This window comes from Neoarius graeffei, chromosome 2 (genome assembly GCF_027579695.1).
Source record: "Neoarius graeffei isolate fNeoGra1 chromosome 2, fNeoGra1.pri, whole genome shotgun sequence".
Classification (NCBI taxonomy): Eukaryota; Metazoa; Chordata; class Actinopteri; order Siluriformes; family Ariidae; genus Neoarius; species Neoarius graeffei.
In genome coordinates, this window is record NC_083570.1 from 2,538,535 (window position 1) to 2,562,728 (window position 24,194).

Below are 24,194 nucleotides of genomic sequence, written 5' to 3' on the forward strand. Positions count from 1 at the left end.
CAGAAAACCACGCACCGTCATGACCAGAAGCCATGTTCTCTTCTTTTACCCACCCTGACGAGATCTAGGTTACTTCATTGATGCCTAGGCACAGACATGTTAGATTTCGCTGTATCTCGCCTGATCACGTGAGCAGTGAGAGTATCAAATGCCAATGTATATCTTGAGGAAACTTCGCCGGTTAAATTTTCAGCAATCCCGAAATAAATCCGCACATAAAGTAGTCTGTAGGAGTCACCAGATACTAAAAAATTGTCTGTACACAAAAAACTGGTAATTTAGGTGTTGTTTAGAAAAAAAAAACTTGAAAAAACAGCGGACCATCAACATCGAGCTGCAACACAAAACGTGGGCTCGACGTGGTGAGCTGGTGCTCACAGTTTTCATAGCACTGCGGTTCCTCTCCCTTCAGCCCTCTCACTTCCAGTGTTGACTTTGACTTGTTTCTGGAATTAAATTGAATTTCTTCTTATCCAGTGCTTGCTGTCACAGCAGTTTACACAAGCATCACAAACCCTTTTCTTAAGTGGAATAAGGCCTTCACTACTGTGAAACACTGCCATGTCTTATATGCTGAACAGTAATAGCTCTTTTAACACTATGAAGCCTGAAAAATCTGATTTTTATAGTGTACCCAAGTAATTACTGCATCAGAATGAAATGTGGTCAGTACCCTTAATTGTTCATATGCTGTATTTTCGCCATCAACACATTTCTTTCAGACTGCATAAACTTTTATGTCAGAGGAGTTAGGAGAAAATATTTTTAGTGTAACAATGAGATACAATGTTTTCCTGAACCATGGATAGAAAAGGCCATATATGATGGGGTTAAATGTTGAATTAATGTAACCCAGCCAGATAGCTAAATCCCAAATAATAAGAGGAGTGTTAAAGTCGTAAAGAGGATCAAATAGAGAAGTAATGAAATATGGCATCCAGCATAAATTAAATGCACCTACAACAATCCCGAGAGTTTTTGCTGCTTTTTTCTCATGTTTCACCTTTTGTAGAATTGTGTTTGAATTCACATCAGTTCTGCCCTGTTTTGTGCCCTCCATTTTTTGTGCATGCTTTTCGGAAACTAAAAATATCTGAGAATACAGGCCAACCATAACACAGACTGGCAAAATGAAAAAAAGAGATGTACTTAGAGAGGCACAGAGTACATTAACCAAAAAGAAACAGTTTCCAAAACAATCCATAGATGCAATAACATCTTCTATGTGTGCTTCATTTGCTTTTGTACCAACAGTACTGAAAGCATACACAGTAGCCAAAATCCAACTCAGAGCTGCCATAACACCTGCGACAGGTAGAGTTATTCTTGTAGGGTACTGAAGTGGATAGCACACAGCTTGATATCGATCTGTAGCAATAGAAATCAGGTGAAAGATTGATGCACCAGTGAAGAGAAAGTCAAAATTAGAATGCCAATAGCAGAATTCTTTTCCAAAGTACCAGCAGCCATCCACAGTCCTGACCATGCTGAAAGGCATGACTGTGATTCCCAGAAGTAGATCCACCAGAGCCAGAGACATCAACAAAATATTTGTAGGTGTGTGAAGTTGTTTGAAATGAGCTATAGAGATAATGACCACAGAATTCCCTATAATTGTAACGGCCATTGCAAACACCAATATCAAATATATCACAGTTTTAGCGGCCACATGATGAGAATTTTTCACACATGAGACATTCGATTCAGGATAGCAGTACTCTATCAAATCTTCTCCTTCCAGTACAGATGAATTTTGAGCTTCTGCCATCCTTCAAGCTAATAAAGTCAGAAATATAGGCACAACTCTTTGATCTGCAGTTTCATGTGCAAAGTGATTCTTATTTTAAAACAGTTTGGGAGTTATATTTGCCTACTGGTTAAGTAATGAGACCATCTGGGAAATACCGTAGTAGTCCAATAAGAACAAAGTGCCCCCTTTAGATGACCAAGGGAGTGAAAACATTTTTGTTGCTATGCACATTTCATGTGAAATGAACAAGATCTATTCATATGGCTGATACACAAGGTGGGCTATAATTTTTCATGCATGGGGAAATGAACACTTATGAAAAACTGACTTTATTCATCAACTGTTTTCTGCATGGTTGCCATTTTTGGCATATCCTGTAGAGTACCATGAGTGAATCTTTGAGTTTAATTAAGCACCTAATCAGGCATGCAATAGACATACAATAACTAAACACTTTGTGTCCGCGCCAGACACAGCACCAAGCTGAACCTGTGACATTATAACAAAATTCTGACTGAACCATTGCTAAGGGAGGCTTTCCTCTCCCGTCATCACTGAAAAAGAGTAGACACAAACCCACTCATCAGTAAAAACAGTCCGGAGGCACTATTCGGACATCACTGGCCTGCTGACTGAGCTCATTACAATGCAACAATACTTTGCGACAATGTCTATTGTTAAAAGCGCTATAAAAATAAACTTGACTTGAATTGACTAAAAAGTCTGGTCCAGTGGACGGAACCATACCAACAGGCTTTCACGCAGGTAAAAGCTGCACTATGTGGTGGGCCACTCTTACATTCATCTAAGTTTTCTCTACTTTTTTGCAGACAGATGCTTCAGACAGGGAGCTGGATGCCGTTTTGTCCAAGGTGGTACCATTGTGGTACTCAGGTACAGTGGTGCTTGAAAGTTTGTAAACTCTTTAGAATGTTCTATATTTCTGCATAAATATGACTGTGGCAGCGGGGGCGTGGTCAAGCACCGGTCTGTGACAGGAGGGCAGAGTCAGGGAAGGTAAGTGGCAGGATCACTACACCTGACGTCAATTAACCTGTGTTTGTGTGTGTCTTCCCAGTGACCGCACCCTATTTAAAGAGGGAGAGCAGAGAGCAGAGGAGAGCTCATCCCCGAAGAAGACGCCAGTCGTGTGTGTGTCTGTAAAGATTGTGTGTGTGTCTGTGTGTGTGTGTAAAGATTGTTAGGCTGAAAAGTGTAGCAATAAACACTATTTTGAACCTGATCTCTGTCCTGCTGTCCTCTGTGCTCCACCCACCCACCCTGAACCGCCACAGTGGTGCCGAAAACTGGGACTGGAGCACCAACACCGAACCGCCCCATGGAGTCTTCCCTGTTCGTCGACCTGGTCCACGCCCTCGCCACGGCCCAGCAAAGCCAGCACCAGGCACTAGTCACGCTCCATAAGGAGCAGGAGCAGCACTTCGAGGCCCTGGTGTTGGCCCAGCAAGAGGACCGACAGGCGTTCCGGCACCTCCTCACGTCGGCGGGGACAACCAACGCTTCCACCGCGGGCCTGTCCCCCCTCACCCTGACAAAGATGGGCCCGCAGGATGACCCCGAGACTTTCATCACGCTCTTTGAGCAAGTCGCGGAGACCTCGGGGTGGCCAATGGATCAGTGCGCAGTGCGCCTCCTCCCCCTGCTAATGGGAGAGGCATAGCTGGCCGCACTACAGCTCCCCGCCGACCGCCGGCTGGCCTACGTGGACCTTCGCCGGGCCATCCTCCAGCGTCTGGGGTGCACCCACGAACAGCAGCACCAGCGCTTCCGCGCTTGGAGGAAGTCGGCCGGCTGTTCGCGTTTGGCCAGCAACTCCGGGACACCTGCTGGCGGTGGCTGAGGGCCAACAACCACGACGCCGAGGAGATCGTTGATCAGGTGGTGCTGGAGCAGTTCATCGTGCACTTGCCGACATGAACCGCGGAGTGGGTCCAGTGCCACCACCTGGCATCACTGAATCAGGCCATCGAGCTGGCGGAGGACCATTTGGTGGCTGTTCTGGTGGCAGGACAGCAGACAGCCTCTTTTCTTCTCTCCTCTTCTCTCTCTCTCTCCCCCTGCTCCTGTGTCCTGTCCTCGCCCCATTCCCCCACCGTGGAGGTGGGGGCCGGCACCACCCCAGCCAGCCTGCTGCACCCGCGGTGCCCTCCCATTTCTCCCTTCTGTGTCTGTCTCCCCCCCCCCCAGATGAGTGAGCCCCAGAACACCGGTGCAGAGAGGAAGCCCAGGCCGGTTTGCTGGCGCTGCGGGGAGAACCGGGCCACCTCCAACAGCAGTGCACGGCAATGGAGGTGGGCGCAGTGGTTCAGATCCCCGACACGCCAGAAGCCGCCCTCGATTGGGCCAGAGCGTATTGCATACCAGTGAGTATTCAAGGGGATACATATCAGGCGTTGATGGATTCTGGTTGTAATCAGACCTCAATTCACCAAAGCCTGGTGCAAAACGTGGCATTGGGGGGAGCACAGGGGGTGAAGGTGTTGTGTGTGCACGGGGATGTTCACAGCTACCCTTTTGTGTCAGTCCACATTTTTTTCCGAGGGGAAAAATTTATAGTGAAGGCGGCAGTTAATCCTCGCCTTACCCAATCTTTAATTTTGGGGACTGATTGGCTGGGATTTCGGGATTTAATGACATGCTTAGTAAAGAGTGGGTTCTGCCATTTAACAGGGGGAGGTCCCGGTGTCGCTTTGGTGGGAGCAGCTGTCACAGAGCCGTCTACGTCATCTCCGCATCAGAGTGAGGAGCCGCTGGCCCCTCCTCTCTCTATTGGGGAATCCCTTGCAGATTTCCCATTAGAGCAGTCGCGAGACGAGACTCTGCGATATGCGTTTGACCAAGTGAGAGTAATCGATGGTCAAACACTTCAGCCGAACGCCACCCCGTCCTTCTCCTACTTCACGATTATAAAGGATAGGTTATACCGAGTGACGCAGGACACTCAAACTAAAGAGCGAGTCACGCAACTTCTAATTCCAAAGAGCCGCCAGGAATTGGTATTCCAGGCGGCTCACTTTAATCCCATGGCTGGACACTTAGGGCAGGATAAGACACTAGCCTGAATAATGGCCCAATTCTATTGGCCGGGGATTCATGGCGATGTTCGTAGGTGGTGTACGGTGTGCCGCGAATGCCAGTTAGTAAATCCAGTGGCCATTCCAAAAGCGCCTTTGCACCCTCTACCATTAATCGAGATCCCGTTCGAAAGGATTGGGATGGATCTCGTCGGGCCATTAGATCGGTCAGCACGAGGGTACCGCTTTATATTAGTTCTGGTGGACTATGCAACGCGATACCCGGAAGCAGTGCCTCTGTGCAATATCTCAGCACGCAGTATTGAAGAGGCGCTCTTCTGCGTTATCTCCCGAGTTGGAATCCCGAAAGAGATTCTGACTGATCAAGGCACCACGTTTATGTCACGGACACTGCGCGAACTGTATGGGTTATTGGGGATTAAGCCGATCTGCACCAGCGTGAATCACCCACAAATGGATGGTTTAGTGGAACGGTTCAATTGCACCCTCAAGAACATCATTAAAAAATTTGTAAGTGAGGACGCACGTAATTGGGATAAGTGGCTTGAGCCCTTGTTGTTTTCAGTGCGAGAGGTCCCCCAAGCCTCCATGGGGTTCTCCCCGTTCGAATTATTATATGGGCATAAGCCGCGCGGCATTCTAGACGTGCTGCGGGAAAATTGGGAGGAGGGACCTTCACAAAGTAAGAATGAAATTCAATACGTTATGGACCTGTGCACGAAACTCCGCACGCTCACCCACCTAACCCAGGAGAATTTGCAGCAGGCCCAAGAACGGCAAGCCCACCTGTACAACAAGGGTACGCACCTTAGGGAGTTCACACCGGGAGATAAGGTACTCATACTGTTGCCCACATCGAGCTCCAAATTGATCGCCAAGTGGCAAGGACCCTTTGAGGTCACAAGGTGAGTTGGGGACGTTGACTACGAGGTGAGGTGAATGGACAGGGGTGGGGCGCTACAGATTTACCACCTCAATCTGCTTAAACTCTGGAATGAGGAGGTCCCCGTGGCATTGGTGTCGGTGGTTCCGGAGAAGGCGGAGCTGGGGCCGGAGGTTCAAAAAGGGGCATTGGCATCACGTACCTCTCTGGTCCCCTGTGGAGACCACCTCTGTCCGACCCAACTCACGGAGGTCGCCCAGTTGCAGACTGAGTTTTCGGATGTGTTCTCGCCCCTGCCCGGTCGCACTAACCTCATAGAGCACCACATAGAGACACCCCCGGGGGTGGTAGTGCGTAGCCGCCCTTACAGGCTACCTGAACACAAAAAAAAGGTGGTTCGGGAAGAACTTGAGACCATGCTCGAAATGGGCATCGTCGAGGAGTCCCACAGTGACTGGAGCAGCCCGGTGGTCTTGGTACCCAAGGCCGACAGGTCGGTCTGGTTCTGTGTGGACTATAGAAAAGTCAACGCGGTGTCTAAATTCGACGCATACCCAATGCCTCGTATTGATGAGTTGCTCGATCGACTCGGCACTGCTCGCTTTTATTCGACACTGGATTTGATGAAGGGTTATTGGCAGATCCCCTTGACTCCACTATCCTGAGAAAAAAACAGCCTATTCCACACCGTTTGGTTTACACCAATTCGTCACACTTCTATTTGGGCTGTTTGGGGCGCCTGCTACGTTTCAGCGACTGATGGACAGGGTCCTCCGCCCCCACACCACCTATGCGACCACCTATCTCGATGACATCATCATCTATAGTAATGACTGGCCGAGGCACCTCAAACATCTAAGGGCCGTCCTTAGGTCGCTGAGGCGAGCGGGTCTCACAGCCAACCTGAAGAAGTGTGCGATTGGGCGGGTGGAAGTACGGTATCTGGGCTTCCACTTGGGCAATGGGCAGGTGTGTCCCCAAATAAACAAGACCGCAGCAATTGCGGCCTGCCCGAGGCCCAAGACCAAAAAGGGGGTGAGACAGTTTCTGGGGCTGGCTGGCTATTACCGTAGGTTTATACCTAATTATTCGGACGTCACCAGCCCGCTGACTGATCTCACTAAAAATGGGGCACCAGATCCGGTCCAGTGGACGGAGCAATGCCAGCGGGCTTTTTCTGAGGTAAAGGCTGCACTGTGTGGGGGGCCACTTTTACACTCCCCTGACTTTTCTCTCCCCTTTATGTTGCAGACCGATGCATCAGACAGAGGACTGGGGGTGGTTTTGTCCCAGGAGGTGGAGGGGGAGGACCGCCCCATCCTGTACATCAGCAGGAAACTGTCAGTGCGTGAGGGGCGCTACAGCACCATAGAGAAAGAGTGTCTGGCCATCAAGTGGGCGGTTCTCGCCCTCCGGTACTACCTGCTGGGGCGCCCTTTCACCCTCTGTTCAGACCACGCGCCCCTCCAGTGGCTCCACTGCATGAAGGATGCCAACGCGTGGATCACCCGTTGGTATCTGGCACTCCAACCCTTCAATTTCAAGGTGGTCCACAGGCCGGGGGCGCAGATGGTCGTGGCAGACTTCCTCTCCCATCAAGGGGGGGGGGGGGGGGAGTTGGCTGCAGGCCGGACAGCCGCCTGGCCTGAGTCGGGCAGTGGGGGCATGTGGCAGCAGGGGCGTGGTCAAGCGCCAGTCTGTGACAGGAGGGCGGAGTCAGGGAAGGTAAGTGGCAGGATCACTACACCTGATGTCAATTAACCTGTGTTTGTGTGTGTCTTCCCAGTGACCACACCCTATTTAAAAAGGGAGAGCAGAGGAGAGCTCATCCCCAAACAAGACGCCAGTCGTGTGTGTGTCTATTTGAGTAAAGATTGTTAGCCTGAAAAGTGTAGCAATAAATGCTATTTTGAACCTGATCTCTGTCCTGCCATCCTCTGTGCTCCACCCACCCACCCACCCTGAACTGCCACAGTGACCTAAAACATCATCAGATTTTCACACAAGTCCTAAAAGTGGATAAAGAGAAGCCAGTTAAACAAACGAGACAAAAATATTATACTTGGTCATTTATTTATTGAGGAAAATGATCCAATATTACAGATCTTTGAGTGGCAACAGTATGTGAACCTTTGCTTTCAGTATCTGGTGTGACCCCCTTGTGCAGCAATAACTGCAACTAAACATTTCTGGAAACTGTTGATCAGTCCTGCACACCGGCTTGGAGGAATTTGAGCCCATTCCTCCATACAGAACAGCTTCAACTCTGGGATGTTGGTGGGTTTCCTCACATGAACTGCTCGCTTCAGGTCCTTCCACAACATTTCCATTGGATTAAGGTCAGGACTTTGACTTGGCCATTCCAAAACATTAACTTTATTCTTCTTTAACCATTCTTTGGTAGAATAACTTGTGTACTTAGGGTCCTTGTATTGCTGCATGACCCACCTTCTCTTGATATTCAGTTCATGGACAGACGTCCTGACATTTCCCTTTAGAATTTGCTGGTATCATTCAGAATTCATTGTTCCATCAATGATGGCAAGCCATCCTGGTCCAGATGCAGCAAAATAGGCGCAAACCATGATACTACCACCACTATGTTTCACAGATGGGATAAGGTTCTAATGTTGGAATGCAGTGTTTTCCTTTCTCCAAACATAATGCTTCTCATTGAAACCAAAACTTCTATTTTGGTCTCATCCATCCACAAAACATTTTTCCAATAGCCTTCTGGCTTGTCCACATGATATTTAGCAAACTGCAGATGAGCAGGAATGTTCTTTTTGGAGAGCAGTGGCTTTCTCCTTGCAACCCTGCCATGCACACCATTGTTCTTCAGTGTTCTCCTGATGGTGGAATCATGAACATTAACATTAGCTAATGTGAGAGAGGCCTTCAGTTGCTCAGAAGTTACCCTGGGTCCTTTGTGACCTCGCCAACTATTACACGCTTTGCTCTTTGAGTGATCTTTGTTGGCTGACCACTCCTGGGGAGGGTAACAATGGTCTTGAATTTCCTCCATTTGTACACAATCTGTCTGACTGTGAATTGGTGGAGTCCAAACTTTTTAGAGATGGTTTTGTAACCTTTTGCAGCCTGATGAGCATCAACAACGCTTTTTCTGAGGTCCTCAGAAATCTCCTTTGTTTGTTCCATGATACACTTCCACAAACATGTGTTGTGAAGATCAGACTTTGATAGATCCCTGTTCTTTAAATAAAACAGGGTGCCCACTCACACCTGATTGTCATCCCATTGATTGAAAACACCTGACTCTAATTTCACCTTCAAATTAACTGCTAATCCTAGAGGTTCACATACTTTTGCCACACACAGATATGTAATATTGGATCATTTTCCTCAATAAATAAATGACCAAGTATAATATTTTTGTCTCATTTGTTTAACTGGGTTCTCTTTATCTAGTTTTAGGTCTTGTGTGAAAATCTGATTATGTTTTAGGTCATATTTATGCAGAAATATAGAAAATTCTAAAGGGTTCACAAACTTTCAAGCACCACTGTAAGTTGTGCCAATAACTTATATTGTGCCAGTATCCTTTTGTCAGATCCAGTGTTGAATAAAAGTGAGTTCTGCCTAACCGATCAAGCGGTCTATCAATGCGAGGCATTGGGTAGGTGTCAAATTTAAACACCGTATTGACTTTTCTAAACTCTACACAGAATTGGACTGATGCATCAGTTTTGAGGACCAAGAGAACCAGGCTGCTCCAGTCACTGTGCGACTCCTTAATTTTTACCCACATCAAGCTTGAAATGATTCACCAAGTGGCAAGGGCGCTTTGAGGTCCCATGGTGAGCCAAGGACATCGACTATGACATAAAACAAATGAAAAAGAGGAGACACAGACACCGTGTAACAATGAGATACAGTGTTTTCCTGAACCATGACTCGAAAAGGCTGTATATGATGAGGTTGAATGTGGAATCAGTGAAAGCGTCAGGAAAGATAGGCAGATGTAAATGAGATTAAACATATTTACTAACTATCAGGCAGACAAAACATAAAGAGCCGTGGTCAAAAGCAGGCAAGGAATCAGTCGATAAGCAACCCTTGTACTCAGGGAAAAATACTAAAAAACAGGAAACAAAACTGTCAAAACTAAGAACATCAGCATCAACGTTGACATGCAGAGGTTTTTTCCCATTTCCTGTTGCCTGTGTTTCCTCTTTTCAACAATTTCAATGACTGTGGCACTTTCGCTTTGCCAGCTGGTGTCCACGGGCCTTGTCAGTGTTTTTACAGTAATAGTACTGGTACCACCAATTTTTCTGGGATCTGGTCAAATCCTGCTGTTCTATTTGCCATTCTTTGGGTGCATTCTGTTGTTTTGACTCAAACATCAGTGTTGTTTGTAATTGGGCCTCTTTATTCTGGCTTTTAAACACCAGATCCTGTCCTCTCAATCTACTGGCCATGCAGAAATATAAAATACTGAACATTGAAAATGTACTGAATTCTCTGTGCCACATATTTTCCAGCTTATGTTGACATATCAGTGTTATGGCGTTTTTCAGAACGCAAAGTGAGGATGGAGTAAGTGGTTCCCGACACGCAGTCAATTAAGCACTCACGGAAAAGATGAAGTAAAGTTGGTGTTGTTTTTTATTCCATCCAGTCCGGTTCTCTTTCCAGTTGCAAACAAAGAAAGTAAAACAAAGTATTTCTAACAGTTCTTACGTCTTGAGTTTCTGCGGTCTGAAAACTTTTCCTATCTACTGCCATCCTCGCAAACACAAGCCGGAAGCACTGATTAAATATCAGGCTTCGCGCCATCGGCACATCTATGGGGCGTGTCAGCAGTCATGTGGCAAGAAATCAATTAAAGTTTCAGGTAGGCAGGTATACATCTGGTAAGTATAATTAACAAAATAAGTTATATAACTAAATAAAAATGCATTGAAAATAACTATATGGCAACATGTTTTACAAACCTAAGTTGAATATAAATATGGCTCCAACACACTGGTCCCTAATTGTCAATACTACATGATGACAATTACAATAAACAAACAATATATGGAGCCATAACGTGTTAGTCAAAATACATAGTACCTAACTGATGTCACAAAATCAAGTCATCAGTTTCAAACAGTGTTCAAGAGTGAAATTTTACAATACGTGACAATACAGGTTTTTTTTTTTGTAATTTCTGTTTTTTTTTTTTAAACCCAAAGTCCATAGGGTTCATAGTGAGCCCAATCCCCCCAAAGTCCATGGGTATGGGTCCAAAAAAGGAAAAAAAAAGGTGTCCAAAAAACGCAGTCCATTGACTCTTAGGAGTCAATGTGTTAGTGTGCTGCATGAGTGAGAAGTCCATGTATGTGCATAGCAATGAGTGTAGATGTGCTGTATAAGTGAAAGTCCATGTATGCAGGTATGGGCTGGTGTGTGGGCACGCAATCAAAGTATGTAAGTTTGTCAGGATATGTGGGTGCGTGCAAAGACATGGAGCTCATAGCTCATGGGCCTGGCAGAATCAGCCAGACCTTTAAGCCAATTCCTCAGCTTCTAAGATCAAGCACAGCTTGTCGACTGGCCTCTGGATGATGCTGGTCTTAGTTTTCACCATGACGCTCCTCACAAGGCCCTTTGGCCCTGGCAACGGTTTCAGCACCCGGCCCAAAGGCCAGGAGCTTCTTGGCGATGTTGGATCTACGATGACCACCACGTCGTTTTCTTTGAAGTTTCTTTTGGCACTAGTCCATTTCTGCCGCTGCTGCATCAGCGTGAGGTATTCAGCTGTCCAGTGCTTCCAGAAGAGGTCGGCCAGGTATTGCACCTGCCTCCATCTCCTTCTGCTGTACCGATCATTTCTGTCGAAGACACCAGGGGGCAGCAGGGGTTTGGTGTTCAGCTGCAACAGGTGGTTGGGAGTCAGTGGGTCAAGGTAATTTGGGTCACTGGATACAGTTGTTATGGGTCTGTCATTGAGGATGGACTCCACGTCACAGAGGGCTGTGTGCAGCATGTCATCATCAAGTGTCTGTTGCTTTAGGACTGACAGGAGTACCTTTTTCACCAGCTTGATGAGTCGCTCCCACACACCGCCAAAGTGTGCAGCAAAGGGAGGATTGAACAGCCATTTGATGTGGTGGGTCATCAGAGCATCATGGATTCTTTGGTGGTCTAACTGGTCTGCAGCAGCCTGTAATTCTTTCTGAGCACAAACAAAGTTAGTACCACAGTCAGTTTGAATGGTGAGCACTGGCCCTCTCCTGCAAAGGAAACACCGTATAGCGTTAATGCAGGAGTCTGTGTTGAGCATACTCGCCACTTCCAGGTGAACAGCCCTGCTCGCCAGGCAGGTAAAAATGACACCCCATCTCTTCACAAGGGAACGGCCCCTTTTGACCTCAGTAGGTCTGAAGTAGTCAATGCCTACATGAGAAAAGGGAGGTAAGTCTGGAGTGACTCATTCCATTGGCAGGTCTGGCATCTTTTGGACTCCAACTCTGGCCTGCATTTTCCTACAAAACACACAAGACTTAATGACAGATCTTGCAGAGGAATTAGCAGAGGAAAGCCAGAACCTTTGCCTGAGCCTGGAGAGCATGTGGTTTCTTCCTGCATGTCCTACTTGGTGATGTATGTCATGCAGGATGAGTTTGGATACGTGCAAGTCTTTAGGAAGAATAATTGGGTTTTTTAGACTCACCGGCATGGAAGATTGACTCAGCCTGCCCCCAGTTCTCAGGATGCCTTCCTCCAGTATTGGGTCTAGTTTCAATATGGAGCTGTCCGTGTTCACTGGAATGCCTTTTCTTAGGAGATGGAGCTCAGCATTAAAATTACACTGCTGTTCATAGCAAATTATTGCATTTTCTGCTTCGTCCAGATCGTCCACATTTAAGCATTGTTGCTCACCTTTAAGTTTGGATGTCATATTGTCTCCTTTTCTTCTTCGGAGCAGAAGGATGCGTTTCAGCTTCAGCAGCCAGGCTACAGCCCTAAGGAGCTTCTTCCAGGATGAAAAGTACTGAATCAGGGAAGAAGTTGCATTAGTTTCCAGTTGTACACGATTGACAGTAACAATGGTTTTTACCTCTGCATCACAGGTGGGTATGTAGCTCAGATCCTCAGGTGTATCAGGCCACTCAGATTCCCCTCTTGAGAGGAAGTGAGGGCCATGGAGCCATCCAGTGGACATCAGCAGTGGTTCAATATGGAGTCCACGTGAGGTGTCACCTGCCAGATTGTCCTTTGTGCTGACATACCTCCACTGGTGTACCTGAGAGAGGCTATGTATTACTGTAATCCTGTTGGCAACATATATGCGGAATCTTTTGGTTTTGTTGTGGATGTATTTCAGCACGGTTGTGCTGTCAGTCCAGAAAGTGGAGTCCTGCAAGTTCATATGCAGTTCTTTCTGAAGCATTTTGTCCACTTTCACTGCCAGTGTTGCAGCAGCAAGCTCCAGTCTGGGAATAGTCATCTGCTTAAGTGGCGCAACTCTGGATTTTGCCATTATAAAGGCAATGTGAATGTCTCCACAGCTGTTCGTGAGACTGAGGTAAGTCACCATTCTGTAACCTGCTTCACTGGCGTCACAGAAATTATGTAACTGAACAGTCTTTGTTGGGCCGAAACCCTCAGGTTTTACGCACCTGTCCACTTCGAATCTGTGCAGCTGATTCAGTTCAGTCATCCATCTTTGCCATGTCTTGGAGAGTTCGTCTGGAATGCGTTCATCCCATTCACACTTTTCAATGCACAGTTTCTGCAGAATTTGCTTGGCTTTGAGAATGAAGGGTGCTAGGAAACCCAATGGGTCATAGATGGAGCTCACAACAGAAAGGATAGTTCGCCTTGTGAGTGCTGCGGTCTTGTTGACAACTTTAAAGGTGAGTGTGTACTTCTGAATGTTCCACTGGATTCCTAGGGCCCTTTCAAGAGGTGTTTTTTCTCTGTCCAGATCAAGCTGTTTCACAAACGTGGCTCTGTGACTCTCAGGTATTGTGGCAAGGACTTCACAGCTATTGCTCACCCACTTGTTCAGGGTGAATCCTCCAAGGGTGCATGCTTCCCTGAGGTCCTGCGTAGGCTGTATTGCCTCTGCCACAGAAGCCATGGACTGGAGACAATCATCTACATAAAAAAACTGTGCTTGATTGTGTCGTGTTTTTGCACTGAACTGCTCTGTGTTGTCAACTGCTGTTCGTTTCAGGGCAAAGTTGGCGATGCTTGGTGATGACACGGCACCGAAGAGATGAACCTTCATCCTGTATACTTCCAATGGCTTGCTCGTGTCCCCCTGTGGCCACCAGAGGAATCGGAGAAAGTCACGGTGATGTTTCTGTACACGAACTTGGTAGTCCATCGCTTCGATGTCAGCCATTACAGCAATCCTCTCTGCTCTGAATCTCAACAGAACACCCAGCAGTGGGTTCACCAGGTCCGGACCCTGAAGAAGTTCTGTATTCAGCGATTTGCCCTTGAAAGAAGCAGAACAGTCAAATACAACTCGCAGCTTGCCTTTCTGCTTGTGGTACACGCCGTGATGTGGCAAGTACCAGGTCATGCCATCATTTCTTTGCACCTGGCTGGCTGGCACCATTTTTGCATAGCCTTTGCTGAGCACATCCTCCATGAATGTTTTGTACTCGTTTGCATAAGCAGAATCCCTTTTGAATCTTCTTGACAGACTCACTGTTCATTGTGCCGCCATCTGCTGGTTATCAGGCAAAGTGACATGTTCATCACGAAAAGGTAAAGGCAAGTAATAGTGGTTATTTTTGAGCATGACTGACCTTGTTGTCACATCCATGAATCTTTTGTCCTCAACAGACATCTCATTTTTCTCCTCAGATTCCTTTTCAGGGAAATCGTGGTTGTACTGCCTCATGAGCATATCCTTGATGTTCTCCAATGAGATTCGATTGACTGTGATGGACTGTTTTCCACTTCTTTCCACAGCAGAGCAAGAACTGAGTGGACCGTTCACCACCCATCCAAGTAGTGTCTTGACTGTGTATGGTCCATTGTTTTGGCTATTTAGGACTTCCCATGGTTCCATTGCCTTAGGTACATCCATGCCAATCAGTAGTTCTACATCAGCATTAATGCTGTCCAGTGTTATGCCACTTAGGTACGGCCATCTCTTGAGGTCGTCAGGTGTAACCAAGTGGTCTTTTGACACAGGGATTTTGGCTTGCGTGTACACTGTGGGTAACTGAATGAACACACTGCCATCAATGTTGCCCACTTCCAGTCCTGTGAGCTCATAACACCTCACCATCTGCTCCTGTCCCATTGTTCTCAGCGCGACCTTAGTCCTGCGCCCGTTGACGTTGAGTTGGTGCATGATGTTGTCAGAACAGAAGGTTGCTGAGCTGCCTGGGTCAAGGAATGCATAGGTCTTGATGGTTTTAGACCCCTTGCCTGCCTTGACTTGTACTGGCACAATAGCCAATACACAGTGACTGGCCCCTGTAGCATAACTAGCTGAGATCAGCACACTGTTGACAGATGTTTGTGTCTTGACAGCCTCCACACTGTTGATGTGCAGTAGGGTGGGGTGATTGCACTTACACAGGTCACATATGGCTCTTTTCACACAGTTTTTGCTGAGATGGCCTTTCTTTAAACACCCAAAGCAGTGCCCATTTTTCTTTAGGTGGTCCAATTTTTGTTCACGTGTCTGTACTTTTAGGTTTTCACAGTCAGAGATGGCATGCTTACCTGAGCAGAAGCTACATGATGATGAACTTGAAACACAATTTGTGGTTTGCTGTGTTTTAGCTGACTGAACCACCTGAGCATCAGCTGGCACGACAGAGGTTGCAAAGCTGCTACCACCTTTCAGAGTCTTTGTGCTCGGTTTGGCCTTTGAGACTGGTTTAGAGGCTGAAGCATCTCTGATGTCACCAAAGACTGGGTGGAGCAAGATATTCGCTTGGCGATCTCAGAACTCCACGAGGTGGCGGAATTTAATTCGAGTGTTGTTCTGCTGGGATGTTTTGTATACTGCAGTTCGCCAGCGTTCACGCAGTTTGTAGGGCAATTTGGAGACCAGAAGCTTTAGATTGGATGCCACATTCAGTTCATCTAAATCGTCCAAATTTTGCATGGCATTAAGGCATTCCCTTAAATACAGTGCATATTCAAGCAGAGCCTTTCCATCGTCAGGTTTTAAAAGTGCCCAATTAAGAGCCTTGTTCAGGTATGCATTTGCAATTTTTGTTTCATTCCCGAAATGTTTTTTCAGTAGCCTTTTTGCCTCATCATAGCCCTGGCGGGCATCCATATGCATGCAGCTTCGCACAATATTTTTGGCGGGACCGTCAGTGTACTGCTGCAGGAAATACAGTCTATCTCGAAAATCATCTGTATTTTTCTCAATTGAGTGTTCAAAAGCCAGAATGAAAGGTTGGAATGACAAAGGATCACCACTAAAAACAAGCACATCTCTTTTGGGTAGGAGTGCAAAATTTTGTTGCCTCACCACAATTTCAGTAAGCTCCCTCTGTCTATGCAGCAGCTCCGTGTCTGTAGAACTGGTGTTCGTTTCTCCCTGTGGTGTCCGTTGGTTCCTGGTGGCAGCTCCAGTATCCATGGAGCTGCTGTGTAGTTGACGCACCGCCCGTTGAAGCGGTGTTTTTGGAACAGTTGCCACAGGCGCAAATTCAAGGGCAGACACGTCCGGCGGAGTTGGCGCCACGGGCTGTGCTTTGCTGGATTCCAAATATGCATTCATTGCATCCTCTTACTCCTCACTGTCACTGAGCGCCTTCAGTTTAGCATTTGTCTCTGCCATCTGCATTTGTAGCTCCAAGCTCTCGCGCTTAGATTTAAGAGCCATCTCCTCCATTTGCAGCGCATGCAGCGTGTGCAGCGCCTTACTACGCGCCTCTAATGCTGCCTTCTCGGCTAATGCCATCTTTGCTGCCGATGAAGTTCTGGATGTTTTAGAGGTCGTAGAAGCAACTGAAATACTGTCTTCTGGCCTGACTAGTGACTGCAATTTTCGCTGCTCATTTTCCATGAATCAACTTCTTTGAGGAAGTGCTGGATGTCCTGCATCTTGGTTTCAAACCAGTCATTGTCACTTTCCAACTCCTCATCATCCATCATTGATTGCACTAATTTGTGCGCGGCTTTAAAGCCTTCAATGCTTAAGAGCAATGTCCTTACATTATCGTCCACATGTGCCACATCAACATTTTGCGCAAGCAATGTCCGTATCTCATTCTTGTGCAGACGCTCAATTTCCCTCTGCGCGAGGCGATTCGGGTTTCTAACATATCGGCTGGATCTTCCGCCATCTCGCTCTCTTTGTCTGACATTGTGATTAGTTTGTACAGTTCACAATCACTGCAATTTAGTCCTTTTCACATTTGAAGTTATTCAAGTGGCTATAAACACTTCCAAGAGACATGCGACTCACTCGGATTGCTTCGTTGCTTTCTTTTGCGCTTTCTTAAGCTCCACAGGAAAGCATCAATTTAATGTCCAACCACTGATAAATCCTCACGTAATTCGAATTATTTCAAAGCAGTCATTTGTTACTGTCGGGGCTTCGGCGTTTTCAGACTTTTGTTATGGCGTTTTTCAGAACGCCAAGTGAGGATGGAGCAAGTGGTTCCCAACACGCAGTCAATTAAGCACTCACCGAAAAGATGAAGTAAAGTTGGTGTTGTTTTTTTTATTCCATCCAGTCCGGTTCTCTTTCCAGTTGCAAACAAAGAAAGTAAAACAAAGTATTTCTAACAGTTCTTACGTCTTGAGTTTCTGCAGTCTGAAAACTTTTCCTATCTACTGCCATCCTCGCAAACACAAGCCGGAAGCACTGATTAAATATCAGGCTTCGCGCCATCGGCACGTCTATGGGGCGTGTCAGCAGTCATGTGGCAAGAAATCAATTAAAGTTTCAGGTAGGCAGGTATACATCTGGTAAGTATAATTAACAAAATAAGTTATATAACTAAATAAAAATGCATTGAAAATAACTATATGGCAACATGTTTTACAAACCTAAGTTGAATATAAATATGGCTCCAACAATCAGTGTGAAATGGTTTCTGTCATCTACCCAATCTTTTTTATATAACTACATGATAATGGACTATACTAATGCTTCGGAATTGTTGCTTAACCTCTTCAACATCATAGCAGGATGTTTAATAGATTGCAATCAGAATCTGATTACAAAACTAACAAGAAGACAGATTCATCTATATTCCCCGCCCTATATACCAACTATATACCAAGTTTCAATATATTATTTGTCACATTTATCAAGTTCTGCTGCAGGAAACCAACCGTACCTCTTTACACTGACCTCAGCAGCCCATGGCATAAGTCCACTGGACCTTTGGTCCAGGTGAGCTAAAAATTAAAATTTCTCACATTCCATCATATCAAAAGGCACATATCAATTACTTAATCAGCACATATACCAACTTTCAAGGCCATACCACTCAGTTTTCAAGTTTTGCTCTGGAAACAAAACCTACACCTAAGAATAACCTGAGAGACTAAGTCAGAAATTGTTTCCATGGAAACATGAAAATTTCTCAAATTTCTTAGGATGAAAAGGCATATCTACATCACCTTGTTAACATGTATACAAAGTTTCAAATCTACATCATGAATTGTTTTGTATATATGCTCCGGAAACCAACATCGCTCTTAGAAACCAAAAAAGTCAAAAACAATTTATGTAAAAATTTGAAAAATACTTTTTTTCAAAAATCCAAAATAGCACAAGGCACCAGCTGACATGTTGCTTAATATGTATACAAAGTTTCATGAAGATATCTTCAGCAGTTTTAAAGATATGGACCGGAAATGAACATGTGACTGGACTGACAGCTGGACAGATGGACGGAATTCATTTCTATAACCCCCGCCCAAACAAAGTTCGGGATAATAAATGTGTTAGTTGAATATAAATACTGGAGATTGGATTCACAGAGCGACGGTCAATCTGTGACATGTTTTGACTTCATAAGTCAAACTCAAACAGGAACTGAAGTTGGCGAGACATCATTGGAAAAACATTTTCTTAGGCAGTGACAATTTTCAATCACATATATTGTTTGCACCTATCTGAAAATCATGAAGGAATGATAATTTTATGAATTATGATTGACTTATTTTTAATTCAGGTTTTTCATGAAGGAAAACTGCATAAAGTTAATCATACTTCATGAAAGAATGAGGTAATGTTTTGATTTAAAAGCATCTAAGCTCCAATGCTCGGAGTGATGGAGAATCTCTCACAAGTATCAGCCTGTTTGCTGTCACTCTGATCATCAGCAATATACTGCTTTATGTCACAAAAAGAGATGATTTGGTACAAACATTAGACTTCTATGCTTGAAAAACGTGCACAGACATATAAAGTATCAAAAAGAATAGGAAAACCCACATTGACTCTTTATGTTCTTGGATGTGCATTTATTGTTACATCTGAAATAAGTTTATAATCCTATAGAGCATAAGAAAATCTTTGAGGCATTCTCCATTCCTGGTGGATGTGTGGACACATTGATCAAAATAAAATTATTATTAGCTGCGTACTGGGGAAAAAATGAAAAATTTCCCAAACCTTATTTAGAAGCACATCAAATATAACCACTGTGTACCCAAGTGTACCCAAGTAATTACTGCATCAGAATGAAATGTGGTCAGTACGCTTAATTGTTCATATGCTGTATTTTCGCCATCAACACATTTCTTTCAGACTGCATAAACTTTTATGTCAGAGGAGTTAGGAGTAAATATTTTTAGGGTAACAATGAGATACAGTGTTTTCCTGAACCATGGATAGAAAAGGCCATATATGATGGGGTTAAATGTTGAATTAATGTAACCCATCCAGATAAATACTGCATAAATAACAAGAGGAGTGTTAAAGTCGTAAAGAGGATCAACTACAGATGTAATGAAATATGGCATCCAGCATAAAATAAATACACCTACAACAATCCCTAGAGTTTTTGCTGCTTTTTTCTCATGTTTCACCTTTTGTAGAATTTTGTTTGAATTCACATCAGTTCTGCCCTGTTTTGTGCCCTCCATTTTCCTTGCATGCGTTTCTGAAACTAAAAATATCTGAGCATACAGACCAACCATAACACAGACTGGCAAAACAAAACCTACAAATGTACTTAGAGAGGCAGAGAGTACATTAATCAAGAATACGCAGCTTCCGAAGCAATCAAAAGATGTTATATAATCTTCTAAGTTTGCTTCATTTGCTTTTGTACCAACAGTACTGAAAGCATACACTGTAGCCAAAATCCAAATCAGAGCTGCCATAACACCTGCGACAGATAGAGTTATTCTTGTAGGGTACTGAAGTGGATAGCACACAGCTTGATATCGATCTGTAGCAATAGAAATCAGGTGAAAGATCGATGCACCAGTGAAGAGAAAGTCAAAATTAGAATGCCAATAGCAGAATTCTTTTCCAAAGTACCAGCAGCCATCCACAGTCTTGACGATACTGAATGGCATGACTGTGATTCCCAGAAGTAGATCCACCAGAGCCAGAGACATCAACAAAATGTTTGTAGGTGTGTGAAGTTGTTTGAAATGAGCTATAGAGATAATGACCACAGAATTCCCAACAATTATAACAGCCATTATAAACACCAATATCAAATATATTGCAGTTTTAGCAGCCGCATCATGAGAATTTTTCACACGAGACATTTGATTCAGGATAACAGTACTCTATCAAAACTTCTCCTTCCAGTAAACATGAATTTTGAGCTTCTGCCATCCTTCAAGCTAATTAAGTAAAAAATGTAGACACAACTCTTTGATCTGCAGTCTCATGTGCAAAGTGATATTTATTTTAAAAGAATTTGGGAGTTATATTTGCCTCAAATATAACTATATAAATATATATCTCCTGGATGGTCAAGTAATGAGACCATCCGGGAGATAGTAGTCCAATAAGAACAAAGTTATTCCCCCTTTAGATTAACAAGGAAGTAAAAACATTTTTGTTGCTCTGCACATTTCATGTAAATTAACATTACAGGTATTTAGCAGATGCTCTTATCTAGAGTGACGTACAGTATACCCAGTGCAGCCTGGGGAGTAGGTGCCTTGATCAAGGGCACTTCATCAATTCCTGCACATCCAGGGAATTGACCAATGACCCTTAAGTCTCAAAGTTGCTTCTCTAACCATTAGGCCATGACTTTCCCCAACAAGATCTATGTTTGCCATTAGTGGCATATCCTGTAGACCAACATGAGTGAACACTTCATGTCTGCGCCAGACACAGCGCCAAGCTGAATCTGCGACATTACAACAAAACTCTGACTGCACCATTGCTAATGGAGGCTCTCCTCTCCCGTCGTTACTGAAAAACAGGAGACACAGTCACACCCACTCATTAGTAGAAACAGGCCGGTGCACAATTCGGACATCACTAGCCTGCTGGCTGATCTCACTAAGAAGTGGGAGCCAGATCCAATCCAGTGGCCGGAGCTGTGCCAACAGGCTTTCACTCAGGAAAAAGCTGCACTGTGTGGCAGGCCACGCTTATACACCCCTAAGTTTTCTTCTTTTTTGCAAATGGATGCTTAAGACAGGCAGCTGGGAGCCATTTTGTCCCAGGTAGTACCCTTGTGGTACTCACACAAGTTGCACATTGAAGGATTCAGACAAGTGGGACACATTAGATGGCATTCTTTTTATTTAGATATTCGCTTTACAGTGCACACAAACACTCAGTAAGACACACACATACATAAACACAAACTGCTTTGCAAGATGTCTCTCTATCTCTTCTCCCAGCTTCACTGAAAACGAAGAGACATAGACACACCCACTCATCAGTAAAAACACAACTCAGGTGTGATCAATTTTGCCACTCACCTCTTCTGGCCTTGGTCTCCATTCACAAACAGATGCTCAACCACACCCCTGCCTCCACATACAGTACCCCCACCGCCTGACTCAGACTAGGGACCCATCTGCCCTGTAGCTGCCCCCCGGCAGAAGAGGAAATCTGCCACAGCCATCTATGCCCCCGGCCTGTGGACTACCTCAAAGTTAAAGGGCTGAAGAGCCAGATACCAATGAGTGATCCATATATTGGTATCCTTAATGCAGTGGAGCCAGTGGAGATCAGAGCAGAGGGTAAATGGATGTCCTAGCAGGTAGTACTGGAGGGTGAGGACCACTCATTTGATGGCTAGGCATTCAGACACTTCTCAATGATGCTGTACTTAGTCTCTTACACCAAGAGTTTCCTGCTGATGTATAGCACTGGGCGCTCCTCACCCTACAGATTTAACAGACCCTGGAGTGGTGGTGCACTGTTCTACTATGCAGCGACACCTGAACAAATATGACCTTCACAGAAGAGTCATCAGAAGAAAACTGTTCCTGCATCCTAGCCACAAAATTCAGCATCTGAAGTTTGCAAATGAGCATCTAAATAAGCCTGATGCATTTTGGAAACAAGTCCTGTGGACTGATGAAGTCAAAATAGAACTTTTTGGTCACAATGTGCAAAGGTATGTTTGGAGAAAAAAGGGTGCCAAATTCCAGGAAAAGAACACCTCTCCAGCTCTGAAGCATGGGTGTGGATCAATCATGCTTTTGGGTTGTGTTGCAGCCAGTGGCACAGGGCACATTTCATTGGTTGAGGAAAGCATGGATTCGAATAAATACCAGCAAATTCTGGAAGCAAACATCACACCATCTGTAAAAAAGTTGAAGTTAAAAAGAGGATGGGTCCTACAATAAGACGATGATCCAAAAGACACCTCAAAATCTACAATGGAATACCTCAAGAGGCACAAGCTGAAGGTTTTGCCCTGTCCCTCACAGTCCCCAGACCTAAACACCATTGAAAATCTGTGGATAGATCTCAAAAGAGCAGTGCATGCAAGACAGTCCAAGAAACTTGTAGAACTGGAAGCCTTTTGCAAGGACAAATGTGAAAATCCCCCAGGTAAGAACTGAAATATCTTCACACTGTGATATCCCGAGAGGCTGTGTCGTCGAGGGGCACTATGTCACATGTAGATGGCTCCAATAACAAGCAGCTATAACTCCATCTGGTGGTGGAATTGGGAACTTCACCCTCAGCACCCAACACAGCAACACACCTGTGGCCAATGAGGGCCTAATGAGTAAGAGGGCTTTGGGAGAGCTCAAAACTCCCAGTGTGAATGTGGAGGAGAGAGGTTCATGGACTCTCGTTGCTGAGTGGAACCTGCTGGGTGGAGTATTTGTTGAAAAGCTTATCTAGAATTCTTACCTGAAGGATTTTGCACTGAAGTACTTACCGATGTTATGAATGCCTGCTACGGGACTGCCACCGGGCTGAGGACTACAGGGATTGTTGACTGGACTCAAAGTAAGGCAGAAGATTTTTTGTTCTGAGAAAAGGATATTGGACTGAAGGAAACCTGCCCATAATTTTGTTGTTCTGAAACCAGAGACATTGCTTGAGTTTGACTTTTGGGAATCCATCTTCGTTTGAACACTGGACTTTGAGATACCATCTCATCTCATCTCATTATCTCTAGCCGCTTTATCCTTCTACAGGGTCGCAGGCAAGCTGGAGCCTATCCCAGCTGACTACGGGCGAAAGGCGGGGTACACCCTGGACAAGTCGCCAGGTCATCACAGGGCTGACACATAGACACAGACAACCATTCACACCCACATTCACACCTACGGTCAATTTAGAGCCACCAGTTAACCTAACCTGCATGTCTTTGGACTGTGGGGGAAACCGGAGCACCCGGAGGAAACCCACGTGGACACGGGGAGAACATGCAAACTCCACACAGAAAGGCCCTCGCCGGCCACGGGGCTCGAACCCAGGACCTTCTTGCTGTGAGGCGACAGCGCTAACCACTACACCACCGTGCCGCCACTTTGAGATACCATTTCTGTTTAATTTCCTGGCATAACATTAAAAATCTTGATTTATTTTAACCTTTGTGTCCTTGCACTAATTGAAGGGTCCCGCTGAGAGCCAGCCCGTCTCTCATGATGTCACATATGGTGGAGAATGTGGGCATTTCAATCAGCAATAATAGTGCAGGTACGAGGAGGACACTGAACATTTGATTGCTCAATTTTCCCAGTTAACCATAGGCCCTCTGCATAACAAGATGGAGGAAATTTTGAAGGCCCTTATTGCAGGCCAGCAAGCCCAAATGCAGGTGAGCGCGGCCCTCCTGGAGGAACAAAGGAAAGCCAATCAACTGAAGGCAGAGGAGTTGCAGCTACAGAAGAAGATGGCTCTTCGGAGTGTTGGCCCAATAAAGGCAAGTGATTTTATCTCCAAAATGGGGGTTACAGATGATGTTGAGGCATACTTGCACACCTTTGAAGCCACGGCCACTAGGGAAGGATGGCCCAAGGCACAGTGGGTTGGACTGTTACCCCATTTTTAATGAGAGAATCATTGAACGCTGTCCAAGACCTACCCCCTGACGAGACTACGAACTATGATGCTCTGAAGGCAGAGATCCTCAGCAGACATGGGCTCACC

General features: G+C 45.3%; 1 protein-coding gene and 1 pseudogene across 1 annotated transcript; both read right to left on the reverse strand.

Moving 5' to 3' along the window:
• Positions 1–718: 718 nt before the first annotated feature.
• On the reverse strand, positions 719–1,768 carry LOC132876004 (trace amine-associated receptor 13c-like). Its single transcript, XM_060913205.1, has one exon. It carries the CDS (start codon positions 1,766–1,768, stop codon positions 719–721), a length of 1,050 nt encoding a protein of 349 aa, XP_060769188.1.
• A 17,628-nt stretch (positions 1,769–19,396) lies between these two features.
• Positions 19,397–20,444, reverse strand: LOC132876012 (trace amine-associated receptor 13c-like; annotated as a pseudogene).
• Between the last annotated feature and the right edge of the window lie 3,750 nt (positions 20,445–24,194).